General features: G+C 47.0%; 1 protein-coding gene across 1 annotated transcript in view; it reads right to left on the minus strand.

The window, feature by feature from the left end:
* Window positions 1–16,564, minus strand: part of LOC111155531 (calcium/calmodulin dependent protein kinase ID) — a 432,128-nt gene that overhangs the window by 14,995 nt on the left and 400,569 nt on the right. The window contains exons 7-8 of the mRNA XM_022515707.1: window positions 2,367–2,479; window positions 733–811 (exon numbers count right to left, since the gene is read on the minus strand). Of these exons, the coding sequence (XP_022371415.1) occupies window positions 733–811; window positions 2,367–2,479 (192 nt within the window). The remainder of the gene's footprint in view (window positions 1–732; window positions 812–2,366; window positions 2,480–16,564) is intronic.

A 16,564-nucleotide genomic window follows, 5' to 3' on the forward strand; every position in this document is an offset into this window, starting at 1 on the left:
AACAGGTATGATCTCCATGATTTCTTACATCAGCTTTGTAAAGTAGGTATCCTTGTTCTCATTTTAAAGATAAGAAAATTGGGGGCGCCTGGTTGGCACAGTTGGGTTCAAGCTTAGTAAGTGGCTCAAAACAAGGGGGTTCAAGGGCACTGCTGAAAATGTAGTATAGAATGTCACGAACTATCAGGGAATGCCTCTGGGGTTGAAGACACATGAACTTGAATAACATTTTCTTTCTTTTTTCTTTCTCTCTCTTTTTTTTAAGTAGGCTGGAGCCCAGCTCGGGACTTGAATTCATGACCCTGAGATCACAACCTGAACCAAGATTAAGAGTCAGATGCTTAACTGACTGAGCCACCCAGGTGTCCCCAAAAGCATTTTAAAAGGAAAAGAATATATAGCCTCAATTCACTTACTTATTGAACGGTAAGCTCAAGGACTAAAACTCCCATCTTCATGCCTCCCTGGAGAATTACCTTCAATAAAAATGATCCCAACATACTTCCTGTAGAATGAAAAGCCTACAGCTATCTTTTGCACACTGAACTTGTCATCTGTGCATTCAGGAGGCTGTGTCCCGAGGGAAGAGAAGAATTCAAGTGTAGCCTTGGGGACGGGATGAAAGCCAATGGTCAGAATGAGATGCAATCCTTCCCCAGTTACAAACAGCTGAGAGGAGGTTCAATCTGCGAAGGTGTCAGTGCGCTCTTCCTCATGGGTGACTTTTCTTACCATGGGTGCCGAGCGGCTTGCTCACAAGTGTATCTTTTATTTGGATCTTTCTCCATCAGGTTCCGGATGAAGTCTTTTGCTGTTTAGAAAGAAAGCACAGGGGAATCAGGGTGTGGCTGGACGTGTGACAATTGGATGCTGCTGGGTCTTTGGCAAAGGGCATGGAGCATGAAAAACAGCTCAGCATCACCACTGACCCTATGGCACTTTGAACACAAAAGGTGGGTGGGAACTGGCATTTGGGAGAAAGGGAAGCCGAGACGTGGCACCATGAGAGGGGACAGTGAATGGGGAGGAAGACATGCCAGGCCTGGGACCCTGGCTGCCCAGCTCAACGCCCTTCCCTTGGCAGTTAGTGATATCTTTGGTTCAGAGATTAAACATCTTCGTCACCATGTGCCTCTCGCTGAGCTCACGGCTGCCTTAAGAAGCTGCTTTGTTGATGTCCTCTCTGCGTGTTAGACACCACTGAGTCACCAAAATCCCCTTAACTTCTGCTAAGGCCACCAGGTCCTGGGCAGGCTCTGTGGAGACACAGCCTCGAGAAGCCCCCCACAGCCCACTCAGCCACTGGTGATGAGTGGGAAGTCAAGATGCAACAAGATATGCCCCAGTGGTGGGGGTGGGGAGCACTAGGAGGCCCAGACGGGGTAAGACCCGGAAGCGGGACCCTGAGAACATGAGCAACTGGGTCACAGAATCAGAGGGCGACACCTGTGTGCCAGGCCAGAGACCCATGGCTTCACAGTGCCCAGCAGCTCTCTGCCCACAGGACTGGGCTCTTAGAGGAGAAGGTGGTGTCCTCCTGACCTAGGAAATAAAATATTCCCCATGCCACTTTTCCCTGCAAGGCTTGGACAACTGTACTCAGGTGTCAGGTTCTGGAAGACTGAGGAATAAAGCAAGTTGTCTCCAGTGAGGAGAAAATAACAGATAACAAAATGCGGTATTTAAACAGCTCACCGGGAGGGGCAGGACTCTGCCCCGTTTATTATTTTATTTGATCCTCTCTGGTAGGGAGGACTGTTGTTAACATCCAGATTTTGAGGCTCAAGGACTTGTCAGTCTACCTGAGCCTTGGTTTTGACCTTTATCCCTGAGGAGGAAATGGTGAATGTTTCTGGGGACGTTTCAGTGTGGCACAGTAAGTAGTTGAGATGTGGGTGCTGGAGTGAGGGTCTGGGTTCAAATCCCAGCTCGGCCACTTACTAGCTGTGTGGCTTCTGTCAAGGTATATCACACACTGAGGGGGCCTCAGTTTCCTTACCTGTCTAGTAGCAATACTAGTAAAAGCCATCTGATAGGTTGTCCTGAGGACTGAGTGAATTAGCATGTGTGCAGACCTTATGGTGGTAGACACACAGTAAGAGCTAAATAAATGTTAGCCAACATTGTTTCAGTCCTGGAGCCCCCAGATCAGGGCATGGCTAAGAACAGTGGAGGGGTCAATCCTGTCCCTCAGTGTGGCTCTGGTCAGATGTCCCAAACCTGCCTTCTGCTTTGCAAGTCAAGTCCAAGTACGTAGCTCAAGGAACTTCCTTGGAAGCCTCAGGACCACCCTGAAACCCCCAGGTCAGTCAAGGTCAAGAGGTCTGGATATGAGGGTCCTGCCCCTGGGGAGCCAAGAGACCTACCAGAGTCGGAGATGTCATCCCAGTAGGGGGAGTCGAACTCATATTCTGCCTTGAGGATCTGTTCGAAGAGCTTGGAATCATTTTCATCATAAAAAGGAGGGTAGCCACAGAGCCTGGAAGACAAGACAGTGTGAGGATCTGTAACGGCTGTCTATCTGCTGTGGTCACTGGACATTCGGCCTGGAAGGGAAGAGCTGTCTTCACCAAGTGGAGAAAACTGCACTGTGTGTGTTGCAGATACAACCTGAGCAAAGAAATCACGCCTCCTAGGGGCAGAGGTGGCACAAAACTAAAGCTGTGATTAAATAAATCGCAAAAAGGAGATGACTTTAAGCAAACACAAACCCAAGCCCACCTTTCTTTCCACGTTATTGATCAGATCTCATACACTTCCAAACCGACCCCTACACCTTCTGTGTGTACAAACTATTGACCTTATCATCTGTAATGTTGTCCCCAACAGTGGATGGGTTGGTAACCAAAGTTGCTACAAGTTGCCCTAAAATACACATTATCAACCAACCATGCCCAAATTGGGTGTTAGGACGGTTAGAGTTTGGGCCATTAATATACAATAAATATAAAAGCAGAACACGCATCATAATACTATCACCCCTTTGCCAGTGAACCCTTTCAAGGTCAATTTTTGGAAAATTGTATTGCAACGCTGGCGCAAGTAACATGGGAGTTCTAGGGGTATGGACAGCCATCTGAACAACGTAATGGGAGGAGAAGTTTTCCTTAAATGACCCCAGTACAATTTATTTCAAAAGACTCTGGGTTCTCACTTCATTTCTGCTTTCTGCTCTGATGTCACCTATACCCTTTGTAGGTCACTGGTGCATGTTCCGGACCAAGATTTCCTCATTTGAACGAGGAGGCCGCACTAGGAAATTGCTAATATTCTTTCTGGCCTGAACACACTGTGGCTCTATGATCCCCTCTTTCAGTTTGTTTGCATGGCTATGAAACCTTGGGAGGGAGCTAGTACATGCTGAGGCCCCCGTGCGGCAGGGCATCCAAGAAGGGGTAGGATTTAGGCTGTAGCTCTAAGGGATGGGCAGAGCAGAGGCAAGCCTGCATTTTTCTGCAAGACCTGGTACAAAGCTGCATCATGTAGAACATGGTTCTGGGCCCACAGTAGCCCAGACGACAGCCCCGCCATGGGAGTTCTGCCCCCAAAAGAGCTCTGAATCTCCCCAGATTGCCAAACTTTGTTCTAAACACAGCTCCAGCCTAGAGACCTGTCGAATGAGAACGCATGAACGGGAATCCACAGGCCTGTGAAGGATGAGGCGGCTGGCAAATAAGAAACCCAATAAAGGTTCAAAACGCAGACTTGGCACATTCATTCTTCAGCTGCTCCTGCTGTGACACTTGGCGTCACCGGTCACGCTGCCCAGGGAGAAGGCTGATGACATTTTTAAGGGCTATGAGACATTGTGTGGGCCGATAAGATTCAAAATCATCTATTCCCACAAGGTTGGTTTAGGGGCTAAATGCCTGGAAAATTTCATTTTTTAAAGATTTGCTGCTTTTGGCAAGATGAATATGAGCCCAGTGCTTCTGAAACCACTGAGGGCACATTTTACTGCCCAGGAAACCCTGGAGCCAGGAGATGGATATGTAAATGTTTCCCATAATGAGGATTTGGGCTCAATGAAATGTGCATATTAGGAAAAGCAGACAGAGCAAAATGTTAGTTCGTCTTGGAAAATAACTAAATTTTAGATATGTGAGGTTTTTGTTTATTAACAACTGAATGTGTCTTATTTTACAGTTTGGCTTTCTTTTCAAGGGGAAAAAAATCTTTAAGGAAATTCCAAGAAAGATGTATTCTTCTTGTGCCAATTTTCTTAATGTATATCCCAATTTCTTCTGGTTTTTCAGCTCTGCTGGAAGGGGGATAGGATACTGTTTATGCGGCTACATGGAGGACGGGAGAAAAGGACATGGATCTAGGCTGGAGATTAAGTTAACGTTAGGAAAGAGGATTTTAAAATGAGGATTGGAAAATAAGAGAAAGACAATTAAAAGATGCAGAATCTTCCCGGGATCTAGAAATTTCACAGAGCTCCCTAGACAGGCTATTCCATTAGTAGGAAAACAAACAACTTTGAGCTATTTATCACATGGAAACTCTATGTTCTTATTTTACATATCAAACCATTTAAATAATGTACAAATGATCTCACCAAGCATACTCAAAGGTGATAAAGTCTTTCTCAACTGTTCTAGATCTAAAAGTCTGTGGTTCAGAACAACAACTCAACTAGCCAACCTAACAACTGAGGGTTACGCCCAATTATAGGCAACACATCCCCAGGGCTCATGGATAGCCTCCATCCCAGCCTTGGGATGGTCATCCAAGGAGAACCCTTATACCTTCAGGCTTTCCCACTTTGCCATCTTATCTCCCTGTAGCACACTCTCGCAGATGTACTGCTAGATTCTAGTTTAGCCTTGACCGAGCACTTGTTTTGGGTCAAAAATGCACTAAGAGCTTTGCGATATTATCTCACTAAAACTCCACTCCCCCAGGAGGTGGGTGTTCCCAACACCTCCTGTTCATCCTTTAGAGCCAATTTCCACTCATTCTGTGTCTTGGGAGATTGACCTGCAGGGATACCTGAATGAGGGGTAAACTCCATGCCCTCTGGTAGGGGTTGGCCAGTGGGGTCCCCAGTGGAGATGGTAAAGGAAGGGGGCTATCAGGGCCAGGGTATACGCAGGCTGGCTCTACCCCACTGCTCCTCTAGGGAGAGACCCTCCCAGGAACTTGTCTTTGGATTGTGCTAACTGCTCCCTGCTTCCCTTCACTACCTTGGGTCTAGGGGTCTTTATGGCTCAGCTGCTATGAAGCTCAGGGTCACAGTCCCTTCTCCAATTCTTATTTTGAAGGCAAAGAAAACATATGGAGCAAAGTCAGGACTCAAGGCCCATCCATCTGATTTCAGGTTTGTGTTCTTGACTATTTTGCTTATTCACTCAAGGGAAGGAGGCTTGAGAATTGAACCTCAGTCTTGACTTTGAATGCTCTCTGTAGGTCATTTAGCTTGCCCACCTGCCCCTTCATCTGTTAAATAGAACTCGGTGATTGGACCCTACTTTTCCAACCCCATTTCCCACATTCCGGGTCTTGTAGGCTAAGGTGCTCAGAGTTCACTCCCCACTGGGCACTTTTTATTTCTGGACCAAGGTAAACGTATATACTTGACCTGGGCTGCCCTTCCCCCACCACTCGCCTCTGGCACATCCTTGAAGACCAGCTGGAGTGTTACTAGGAAGACCCAGCCCCTTTCTACCAAGTACGGTAGGTGCTCTGCTCTGTGCTCCCCAGGGCAGTGGGCAGAACTCCCCAGTGACACTTACTACTTGCTACTGTGAGCTGTTCTTGAGCTCCTTAAGGCAGGTCAATGTCTTAGGTCCTACCTAAGATAAGGCAGGACCATATCTTAGATCTTAATCTCATCTCTAAATTCTCAGTGGCCAGGCCCAAGGTCTGCCCATAGCAGATGGTGAGTAAGTGCTTGGATAAACAAACATACTCTTGAAGAAGAGGCTTCACCGATGGCTGTGAAGCCCCCTGGCTAGGCTCTGAAATAGAGACAAGGATCTATGGTGTAGGAGAGCCCACCACTAGGCCAGCCCAGGGAGCCCTCAGAGATCCCACCTACCCTCCTGTATAATACCCCCACCAGGAGGCAGTATGCCCTGCATTGTTGATAGACATTCCAGAAGAACTCAATGTGTAAGGCCCAGTGTTGGGAGCAACCCAGCCTATCTTTGTAGAGAGAATGCAATGTGGTTTGGATGATCTAAAGTGTCTCTGTTGGGCGTGGACACATCTCATAAAGGAGAAGAGTTTTCATGAAGGAGAAGGATTTTCACATAAATGAATATAAAAATCGACAACGGCCAACCATGGCTGATTCAGCAGTGTGCAAGTTTTCTTGGAAACTGAAATACTCTAGTAGATTAAGAGCTCCTGCTGAGAGGCTCTGCAAGTTTACTGGGGGTAATTATGCTACATATATTCTTCTTGCTTGTTTGCCCTTGGCCACGTATCTGTGTCCCTCTGAAAACAGATGCCTGCTAACAGGATCACAGGTACAGTGTAGAACTATAGTTAATAATACTGTACTGAACACTAGACATTGGTTAAGACAGTAGCTCTCAGGTGCTCTCAAAACAAGAAAATACAGTAACAATGTCAGATTATATGTTAATTAGCTTGACTTATTAAGGGGGCACCTGGGTGTCTCAGTTGGTTAAGCATCTGACTTCTGCTCAGGTCATGGTCTCAGGGTTCTGGGATTGAACCCACTTCTGGCTCTGCACTCAGCAGGGAGTCTGCTTGTCCCTCTCCCTCTGCTGCTCCCCACCCTCATGCTCTTTCTCTCTCTTAAAAACATAAAACCTTTAAAAAATGTTATTATGGTAAAAAAAAAAAAAAAGTCTTAACATGAGATCAACCGTTTTAACAAATTCTAAGTGTCTAGTATAGTACTGTTGACCCCAGGCACAATATCATACAGCCCATCTCTAGAGCTTACTCATTTGGCATAACTGAAGTGTTATGCCTGTTGCTTCCCCATTTCTCCCTCCCTCCAGCCCCTGTCAACCACCATTCCAGTCTCTGATTCTATGAATTTGACTATTTTAGATACTTCATGTAAGCAGAATCATGCAGCATTGGTCTTCCTGTGACTGATTTACTTCACTTAGTCTGATGTCCTAAAGGTTCATCCAATATTCCACCATATGTGTAGACCACATTTTCTTTATCCATTCATCTATCAATGGACATTTACATTGTCACCACGTCCTCAGTACTGTGAATAATGCTGCGATGAACATGGGTGTGCTAATAGCTCTTTGAGATCCTTATTTCAATTCTTTTGGATATATACCTAGAACTGGGATTGCTGGATCATATAATAAGTTCTAATTTTTTTAAGGTTTATTTGAGAGAGAGAGGGGAGGGAGGGTGGGGAGGGGAAGGAAGGGGCAGGGAGAGGGAGAGACTCTCAGCACTGAGTACTCAATGTGAGGCTAAATTCCATGACCCTGAGATCATGACCTGAGCCAAAATCAAGAGCCAGTCACTTAACTGAATGAGCCACCCAGGCACTCCTATTTCTAATTTTTTGAGGCACCTCCATTTTGTTTTCCACAGTGGCTGTGCCATTTTTGCATTCCCCCAACAGTGTGTGAGAGTTCCCTTTCTTCCACACTCCCACCAACACTTTCTCTTGTTTTTTGGATTTCTCCAAAGAAGACATACACATGGCTAACAGGTTCATGAAAGGCACATGTGTATGGGTCTGGGGTACCAGGATTCAGACTACCCAAAGTATGGCATAGACTGGACAGCTCTGTAAGAACAGCTGGCTTATTTCTTTGCATGGGCCAGCAAGCACTTAGTGTGAACACAAATGGTCCCTCTTTGTGGGGAATGCACTTGACTTTCCCCTGTTGGGTTTCCATCAACTCTTAGCTGGCTGGCTTTCATGCCTTCTGCCCTGGATGTGAGCACAGGCCTGTGGCAGCTGTTCCTACCCCTCCCGAAGTCACATGTACCTTCCCTGAGTGGTCCCTTCAGGTTCCCACTGAGTTCAGAGGACAAAAAACCACCCATCAGGTAGTCCTCCTTGGGGGTCCCCAGATGCTAACTGGGCTTTGACTGTGTCCCAGGCCTGGGGATCTAGTGTGGAAGGAGACCGTGAGTCCTACTCTCATGGCTTTCACATTCTATGTAGGGGGAAGGGGGAGGACAGACACTTAACACTGAGCTCCAGAATGAACAGGAAACTGAAAGAATAAACAGGAAATAGAAAAGTAGACAGGAAAGATAATGGGAAGGTAGTCACAGGAAGCCACAGTATTTCATTCTGATTTGAGAGTATTCCCTTCCATACACTGTTCCTTATGCCTGGAATGCTCTTCCTCCCATGTCCACCACTGAGGCTCCTCTTTGCTCCTAGGGCCCCACGTGCCTGGCCCTTAACCCGTGATGCCTCTTCCTCTGAGCTCCCCAGCCTCTTAGGCATGGCCAAGATGGCACATATGTGGTTTGATATCTGTGTCCCACCATCTCCTGTTACAGTCTGAGCTCCCTAAGCGGGGGGACAGGCCTCATTCATCTTCACCATCCCCAGCACCCAGCCCAAGATGTGCTCAGCAAAAATCTGCTGGATGAATGAGCCCGTCAACATCTCAGTGTTTCAGGGACTGCCACCCACCCCCTCAAACGCACTCAACCCCTCTCTGAACACTTTCCGTTCTTCACACTCTACCTCAATCCCATCTCCCTCTTGGGTCCTCTCAAAAAATTTAAAAAGGATTACTTCATGGTTATTCTATGTGTCTTCCCACGTTGACTGTGGGTTCTTGCATGAGGGAGAGGTTGTCATATATTGCATTTCCTTTGTATCTTTCATCAGCACTCTATAATAATCAATATTTGTCAACTGACTATTCTTTCATAAACAGGAAATAGCTACACAAAAATTGCTTGCGTGTGTTTGTGCGCACAACAGCACACAGTCAAGTTGACTTACAAAGTAGGGTTGAACTCCCTGAAATGGATGTTTACTCTGGGGGAAATAATTTAACTAAAGTTTCTCAGGTGTTACAATTTCTCAGTTATTTTTGCAGTGAAACCTGCTAATGCCCTCCAAAGTGGAATGGAATGAGCACAACCATTCGTCAACAACTGTTCTCTGCGCTCACATCTGCCCTGTGCCCTGACTGTTTCCTCCATGTATCAATCTCCCTGGTCTGTTTTCCATCCAACCAGGAGAGGCCCATGAGATGACATGACTCATAGATCGTACTCCCTGTACCCAGTCTGAATCCTCAAACCTGAAGATGAAATATGTCTGAGGAAGGGCTCTGCCTAGGAGAGGGATTTGCACAGAATCACAGAATTTTATTCTGGGATCCAGGAGTCCTCTTCAGGCACTGGCCAACCCCTCATTTAGGAGGCTGGGAAAGTGGGTCCCAGTGGGATGAAAGGGGTGGCCTCAACTAGAACAAGTGGCAGGCCTATGCATCTATCTGCCCAGGGCTCTGGCCTAGAGAAACAAAAACCACTTCAGCCCAGTTCCACAGAGACTCATGGAGGACTGACATTTGCACCAAATGCTGTTCGTTATCATAGTGAAGAAGTCTGTCCTAGCTGCTCAGAGTTTAGAGTCTGGCCGTATGTGAATAGCAAAGGGAGGATGCTGACTTCTCTGTAAAGGAAAAACTAAGCTGTGTGCGTCCTGTCAACTTAATAACAATACCCACCATGTGGTGAGTATTTATTGTGTGCCTGGCCCTGGGCTGTGCCACTTACATGTTTGCTCATTTACTTATATGACGTAAGCACATCCATCTTCTATTTCCAGATGAGGGTCTGCATGAAGAGACGAGGCAACTTTCTCACATCGAAGGGGCAGAACAGAATTTTAATTTTACTCATCCAATTGCGGATCCAAGTTGTATTAACCTTTAATGCGAGCGCCATGGTCAGCTAGGTTATGACAAAGACAAGGAAATGGAAGCACGCTCTCTTCCTAGACCTGTCTCTGAAGTCAGGGGGCTGTGTTTTTGTATGGGGTGTAGGAAGCACAGCCAGGACCAAGGCTGGAAGACCTGCCAAAGAAATAAAAACCAGCTGAGTCCTTGCACTCAGAAAGTCAACACCTAACCTTCTAACCCCACCTGCCTTCTGGAAAGACACAGAGGAGGAGGAGAATATCTGAGACTCTTTGGGTCTGTCCATGGGAGAGAGGGATCAGAGAAAAATGGACCTGATTTTATACTGAACCAAATTCCATTATGATCACATCCAGTAGCCTCATTGAGCTCCCACATGGAGCCTTGAGGGGATGTAAAGGATAGAAATCCTTCTGCCAAGACTCTGTGGAACTCTGTAGGACTGGGCAGGAGTTCAGGTGTGCCTCACCAACCCAGAGTAGTTGGGAAATCAAATAACATACATAAGTCAATTTTCTAAGTACCTGAAAAGTGCTTAAGTGCCAAACTTATTTTCAGTATTTTAGAGTATTTGGTGGGGGGGGGGGAGAGGCAGTTGAGAGAGAGAGAGAGGGCATGCACAAGTGTGAGGCAGGGGTGGGGCAGATGGAGAGGGAGAGAATCTTCACTGGGCTCTACACCCAGCCTGGAGCCCAAAGCTGAGCTCTGTCTCATGACCCCGAGATTGTGACCTCAGCCAAAATCAAGAGTCGGATGCTTAACTGACTGAACCACCCACTTGCTCCAGTTATTTTCAGTATTTTATACAAAAAGCATTTGGGTGGAACAGTCCACACTGACAATGGAAAAATCACCAGAAAAAGGCAACCCAGAATCTGTTGTTGAATCTAACTGGATAAAAGAGCTCTAAAGGAGAACAGAGATGTGACTTTTCAAGGAAAGGTTTGCTGTTGTCTTCTGAGGGCTGACTGTCACTCTGTTTTCAGAGAGGTTTCCTGGTGTGGTTTCCTCAGCCTGGGATTTTGAGAAACAAAGCCACAGATTCCAATCTCGGCTCCAACAAGTGCAGGTTCAGTGACCTTGGGGAAATGACATATCCTCTTTAAGGCTCAGTTTCTTTTGTGAAATGAGGATAATAATGTCCACCTTATAGAGAGATATAATATATATAACACATACCATATAATAATGTGCATTACATATAAAACACACACATTGATGGATAGATGGATGCAGAGACATACAGATATACGCAGAACCTGGGAAAGTGCTGTCACATGCTCTGTAATCCCGTTCCAGTCCTTCAGCTGAAGCACTCAAGTGGGACCCTGCTCACCACCAGGAAGAACAGCGGGAGGGGGACAGAGGAGCAGACAAACCCCAAGGGATTCAGTCCAGTGGCCACAACATGGAAATGAAGCATTATATTTTTAAACTTTGTGCAAAGTCTCAGACTTGTCCACAAATGCCCATCCACCCTGACCTAAACCTCTAAGCTTGCTCGAGAAAGGACCAAATTATGATCCTAACATTGTGGACCATGTTGTGAATATGAGGTGTCCAAGAGACCAGCTTGTCTTTACTCTTTAGAGACCAGTATTTCCAAGCATTTAGCCTGGGAGCCCTTGATTCCAGGAAGAGCTCCAGATCTCCTGAGAACATGTATTCAAAGGCATATTTGTGAAGAAAAAATATTTTTATGCAATTAGACCAGGGTTCCATAGAAATGACCAAAACAACAAACCTCTATGTATATTATTGCAAACTAAGTACGTCACATAAGGCCAACGCCAAGGCCAAAGAATCTCTGAAAATCATTCACAAAGCCCATCAAATCTGGGTGTCTCTCCTTTGGAAATGAGAGTCTGCCGGATATGCAACAACTCCAGGAAGCCCCCAATTGCCTTTTTGTTTTGGCACTCGGTGGGTGTTTATGGACGTCTGGGGCCTGTGTGAAAGGATCTGAGCTTTTATCTAGTCTTATTCCGGATAATATGACAGACTTTAATAAACTAAAGCAAAGCTTTTTAAGCTGATAAACCTCTTGTACATTAACTGTAAGACCCACTTAGTGTACAAAACAGGTTCCAGCATATTACTCGGATTTATAAAATAGAATGACCAACGAGACCCGAATCATTACAAGACGTAATCCAAACACTTCAGCAACCATATGTTTGATTATGCACGCTCCAGAACTTTCTCCACGCAAACTTGGAAGAGATCAGGCTGGAGAAACTAGGAATGGTTCGCATATTAAAACCATGTGCAGGCTGACTTCAGGAAAGCAGGATTGATGAAAATACAGTGGATAAAGGTCCCATGTCACCCGCGGAGATCTGGATCCTGCCTTGAAAGCTGAGAATGAGTAAGCAGATCAGGGAAAGATCTAGGGGAAAAAGGAAACACATTTCTTGGAAAGTTTATATGCAACTGGAGCTGAAGACTGGGAGTCGGGTAGGGGTGAGGGTGGGGGGAGGCGGAAAGGAGACTCCGTACTTCCCCAAGCGTGAGAATGAGTAGCATCCTCTGTTTGGAGTAAAGCAGGTTTCAAGGGCTGGGCTGGAAAATGAAGTGTCTGTAGCTGTTGCGTCATGATCCATGGTCTCACTTGCAGGTGTCCAACTTTTTGATTGTTGCATTAGCTAGATAGACAGCACCTTGAGGATGTCTGGGGGATTCGCGCTCTCCCTAACAGTGGAAGGGAGGGCAGGCGGGGGATGGGGGTAATGAGCAGGGAGAGCTTCAAACAGCTGGGAGTGTTGTGTTGGGAAAAACCCAGCAAAACTTCCAGCAGCTAAAATTAGTTCTCACGAGTCATGGATTTCATCCCAAAGCATGGAGGGGTGCAGCCAACCCATTTGGAGGTGATTAACACCAGCGCTAACTGATGATTCTGAAACCCAGGCGGATTTCCAATTTGACTTTTGGCATTGAGACTTTTTTTTCTTGGTTGAGGGGTCCTTGCTTCCTCCCTCCCGGCTTGCTTCCTTCTTCCTCCCTCTCCCACCCGCTGTCTCCCATGTTCTGATCGGTGAGCAGCTGTGATGGTTTGTAGAGGGACGCCCGGCATTTTGGAAATGTCTCGGTACTGCCACACCACGGGCTTTGGCCTTCGGTTGCCCTGTGCCCTTGGCCTCTGCTTACTCTCTTACAGAGCACTGCTGAGGATGGTGAGAGAGTGAGCCCTCAGGGCACAGCGAGGGAACCCCTTGGCAGGATCTTGCCAGTGCATGCTGCACTGCTGGGTGCAGAGTCACTGGCTTCTGGTCTGTCCTTTCCCTGGGTCCTCTGACCACCTCCGTGAGAATTTCCTACCTGCTCCTGGAATTTAGGGTCTCTCCCCTCCCCACCTCCATGGTCTGCACCTCCTGGTCACACACGCAGCACGGAGTAAGGGACCCAAACTCACGACTTGCCATGGCATCCCCGGTATGCTTGCTGCTTCTTTGTGTGATCGACGTACCGCCTCTCCTGACTCTGGGCTGCTGTGCTTGGTACCAGATGGTAAATACAGTAAAATACCATCAGGGCCTCTTCCCACTATTGTGAGAGGTAGATTAAAAATCCTGATAATTCTAAAATGCTAACTAAGTGTTAGACATCTGAAGGTCAGAGCTGAATCAGATCTTTCAAGTTTTATTTGAAAAATTATGTTTCAGATTGAGTGGTTCATCTCACCTCAAACATAGTCAGCACATCGTGTCTTCAGATAATTGGTCGTGAAGGATAAACCATCCATCTCCCTGCATGGCAGCCGGTATTTGAAGATAGCCTGTCCAGGGCCGGATCACCATCACCTCTGTTGTGGGGGCAGCTCTCGCCTCTCAAGTAGGTGACAGCCGACAAGACTGGATTTTAACTGATCTGTTTACTGTCTGTCGCCTCCAGCAGGCAGTAAGCCCCTCCAAGGCCGGTTGGTGATTTCATCTCTGCAACCCCATCATTTTGCCTGACACATATTGGGCTCAATAAATGTTTGTTAAGTGAGTGAATGTCAATCCCCTGCCTTCCATTCTCCAGGCTACCTCTCCTGAAACGTTTAGCTGCTGCTAAAATGATGGTTTTTAAGAGATGATGATGACATGAACATAAGAGAGCAGAGGAAGTGACACGTTTTTCTATCTGGCCTGAAGCCACGCCATTGAGTGTAAAGGTGACATAGGTGAGACATTCCCTTCCTGCTTCTCCCTCCAGTGTCCTCTCTACCCCAGGGCCTTTGTGCAACAAAGACACTGGTGGATTCCAACTGGCAGGAAGTTGCCCCTACCACCTAAAGTGCAGAATTGCTTTACCTTGATTGCCCTGCTTGTAAAATTCCCTCAGAGCTGCGCACGCCCCGCCACCCACTTTCTGAAACCAGACAGTATTTGTTTGACTATGTCCTGAGGGGTCAGAGGTGAACCAACTGTCAGCAGGCAGCCAATAAACGCTTTCTCCAGAAGGAGCAGGGACAGCATGGTCAAGCAGTACCTGTGTCTGAAATTAAAGCTAACCAGAAGGCATTTAGCCACACACGGGATCCACTCAGCAGAGACCACAGAGGGGAGAGGAGGCACCTTTCTGGAAGTCCTCGGAAAGTGCCACACTGAAACGCAGCCGGTGGAATAAAATAAGTGAGCCTGAGAGTGACAACCACCAAAGCCCACGGCGATACAGGTGATGGAGGGATGAAAGAGCGGGCAGGATGGAGGCTGCCGTGTAGGGCAGGAGGTGAGAGAGGGAGGCGTGTGCACGGACCAGCCGCCAGAGACAGCCGTGCCGCAGCGGGACGGAGACTCTCCAGTAGAAAAAGCCCCGGAGACGACTGTAGGCTTTGTGAAAACACATCAGACCATCTAGCTCCAAGATTCTGATTCCTTGTTCATAAAGGAAACTTCTGCTTTTAATTTGCTTTCTCGTGGAGCATTTCCTCTTGGAGGGAGAACATGCTAGTTTGATGACATACGTATCCAATTACCCCGTGAGGCACACATCTCATGATTTAGTAAACAGACACTCCAGGTTTTTTGTTGTTGTTTTTGTGTTTTTAAATCTCTTTTGGGTCTGGCTCAGTTCACTGGGATCGTCTGAGCAAGACGAATAAACAGAGTAATTTAGTTTCTGAACTTCTGAAGCCCAAGTCCAGACCATGGACCCAAGGCAGCCTACATAAGGGGATGTGTCCATCCCACAAAACTTATGAGCATAACAAGATGATCGCTGCTCGCTGGCAATGCTGGTCAATTATTCCTATTAGTGTTAACAGTATTCCTCCTGAAGGGAGTAACCACTGTCATAAATATGCCAGGCCTGGTTCTTTCCCAGGGGCTGGTTATGCTACATTCGCTCCTATTGGAGCTCAGGTTCCTGCTCTCTCTCTGGGACATGTGTATCCATAAAGAAGCAGCTGTCAGTGGTTTAAAATCATGATGACTGCTTTGGCAAGGAGCATCCTTTGTCTCAGAAAATGGGCCTACCATGCAGCTAACGCATTCTTAGCGGCACTCTCACAAAGCCTGTTGGGCGGTGTGTGTTGGCCAACTGATATTTACGAGACCTAGTTCTAAAGACTGAACAATGCTGGAGGCCAGTCAAAAGGGATACTGTAAGTACTTGGCCTGGAGGATCTGGCAGGCAGGGAGGTCAGAGGTAACAGCATGGCTAGGGTCCCTCCCCAGGCAGGTGAGACCTGCCCTCCCCATCCAGCCTGCCCTAACGCTCTGATGTCTCAACTTCTTAAGACCTCAGCCCAGTTCTGATGCTGGCAAACATCTCCTGTGTTTCTCCATAGCATTCTGTGTCCCTGAGCATAATTTAGGTAAACCCTTATTAACTCATCTCCTTGAAGTTTCTAGAAGAAAGGCAGTGTGTGTATGATCACAAAATTCAGTCTGGTCAGTGAAATGCTAATTCTGTGTCCTTGGAACTCATTCTTTCTTGGCTGATCCACAACCCCAGCCTGGACACCAACATGCTCGTCGGGAGTGCCAAAAAAATTCTGTCCTCCAGCCTTCTCAGTAGCTTAAGTGATGCCGGCAAAGATGGTTGTTTATAAGTCCTGATCCCCAAAGAGAGATTCCCTGACAGGATAAGGACCCGTTTGATGTATATTTAGAAATGAGTATCGCTGATAGGGAAAAAAAAACATTTCTCCTTCCAAATGATGGATGACATAGACAAGAGTGCAGAGATAAAAAGAGAAGCAATCCATCAAGTATGTGCACTGACAAAATGCAGATGGTGCCTGGTGCACAGAGAGGAGATCCTTTGGTACATGGCCTGTCACAGGTGCTTTTGCTGTGATTGGGTATCTCCGTGTTGATCTAATGAAAATAATGCCGCCCCCCCCCCAAAAAACTGCAGAGGCTAACCTCTTCTCCATCGCAAGTGATACGAAGAATGGGGGTTGAGTGCAGAGCCCTGCAGCAGAGCTTGCTTCCCGTGTGTGCTGTCTGTGGGTCAGCGTGGTGTCTCTAGCACCTGGCACAGTGCCTGGGACAGAGAAGGCACTCAAGGAGTGCTAGGTGTTGACACCGATGATGACAAATTCAAAGCTAGTGGTTCTCCAAACATAGCCAGATTATGTAGAAGAATTCTATCTAGGGGCACCCGGGTGGCTCAGTGGGTGAAGCATCTGCCTTTGGCTCAGGTCACAATCCCGGAGTCTTGGGATCAAGTCCTGCATTGGGCTCCCTGCTCCTTGCTCTGCTTCTCCTTCTCCTCCCCGC

Source organism: Enhydra lutris, unplaced genomic scaffold (genome assembly GCF_002288905.1).
Source record: "Enhydra lutris kenyoni isolate GAN:26980312 unplaced genomic scaffold, ASM228890v2 scaffoldscaffold42, whole genome shotgun sequence".
NCBI lineage: Eukaryota > Metazoa > Chordata > Mammalia > Carnivora > Mustelidae > Enhydra > Enhydra lutris.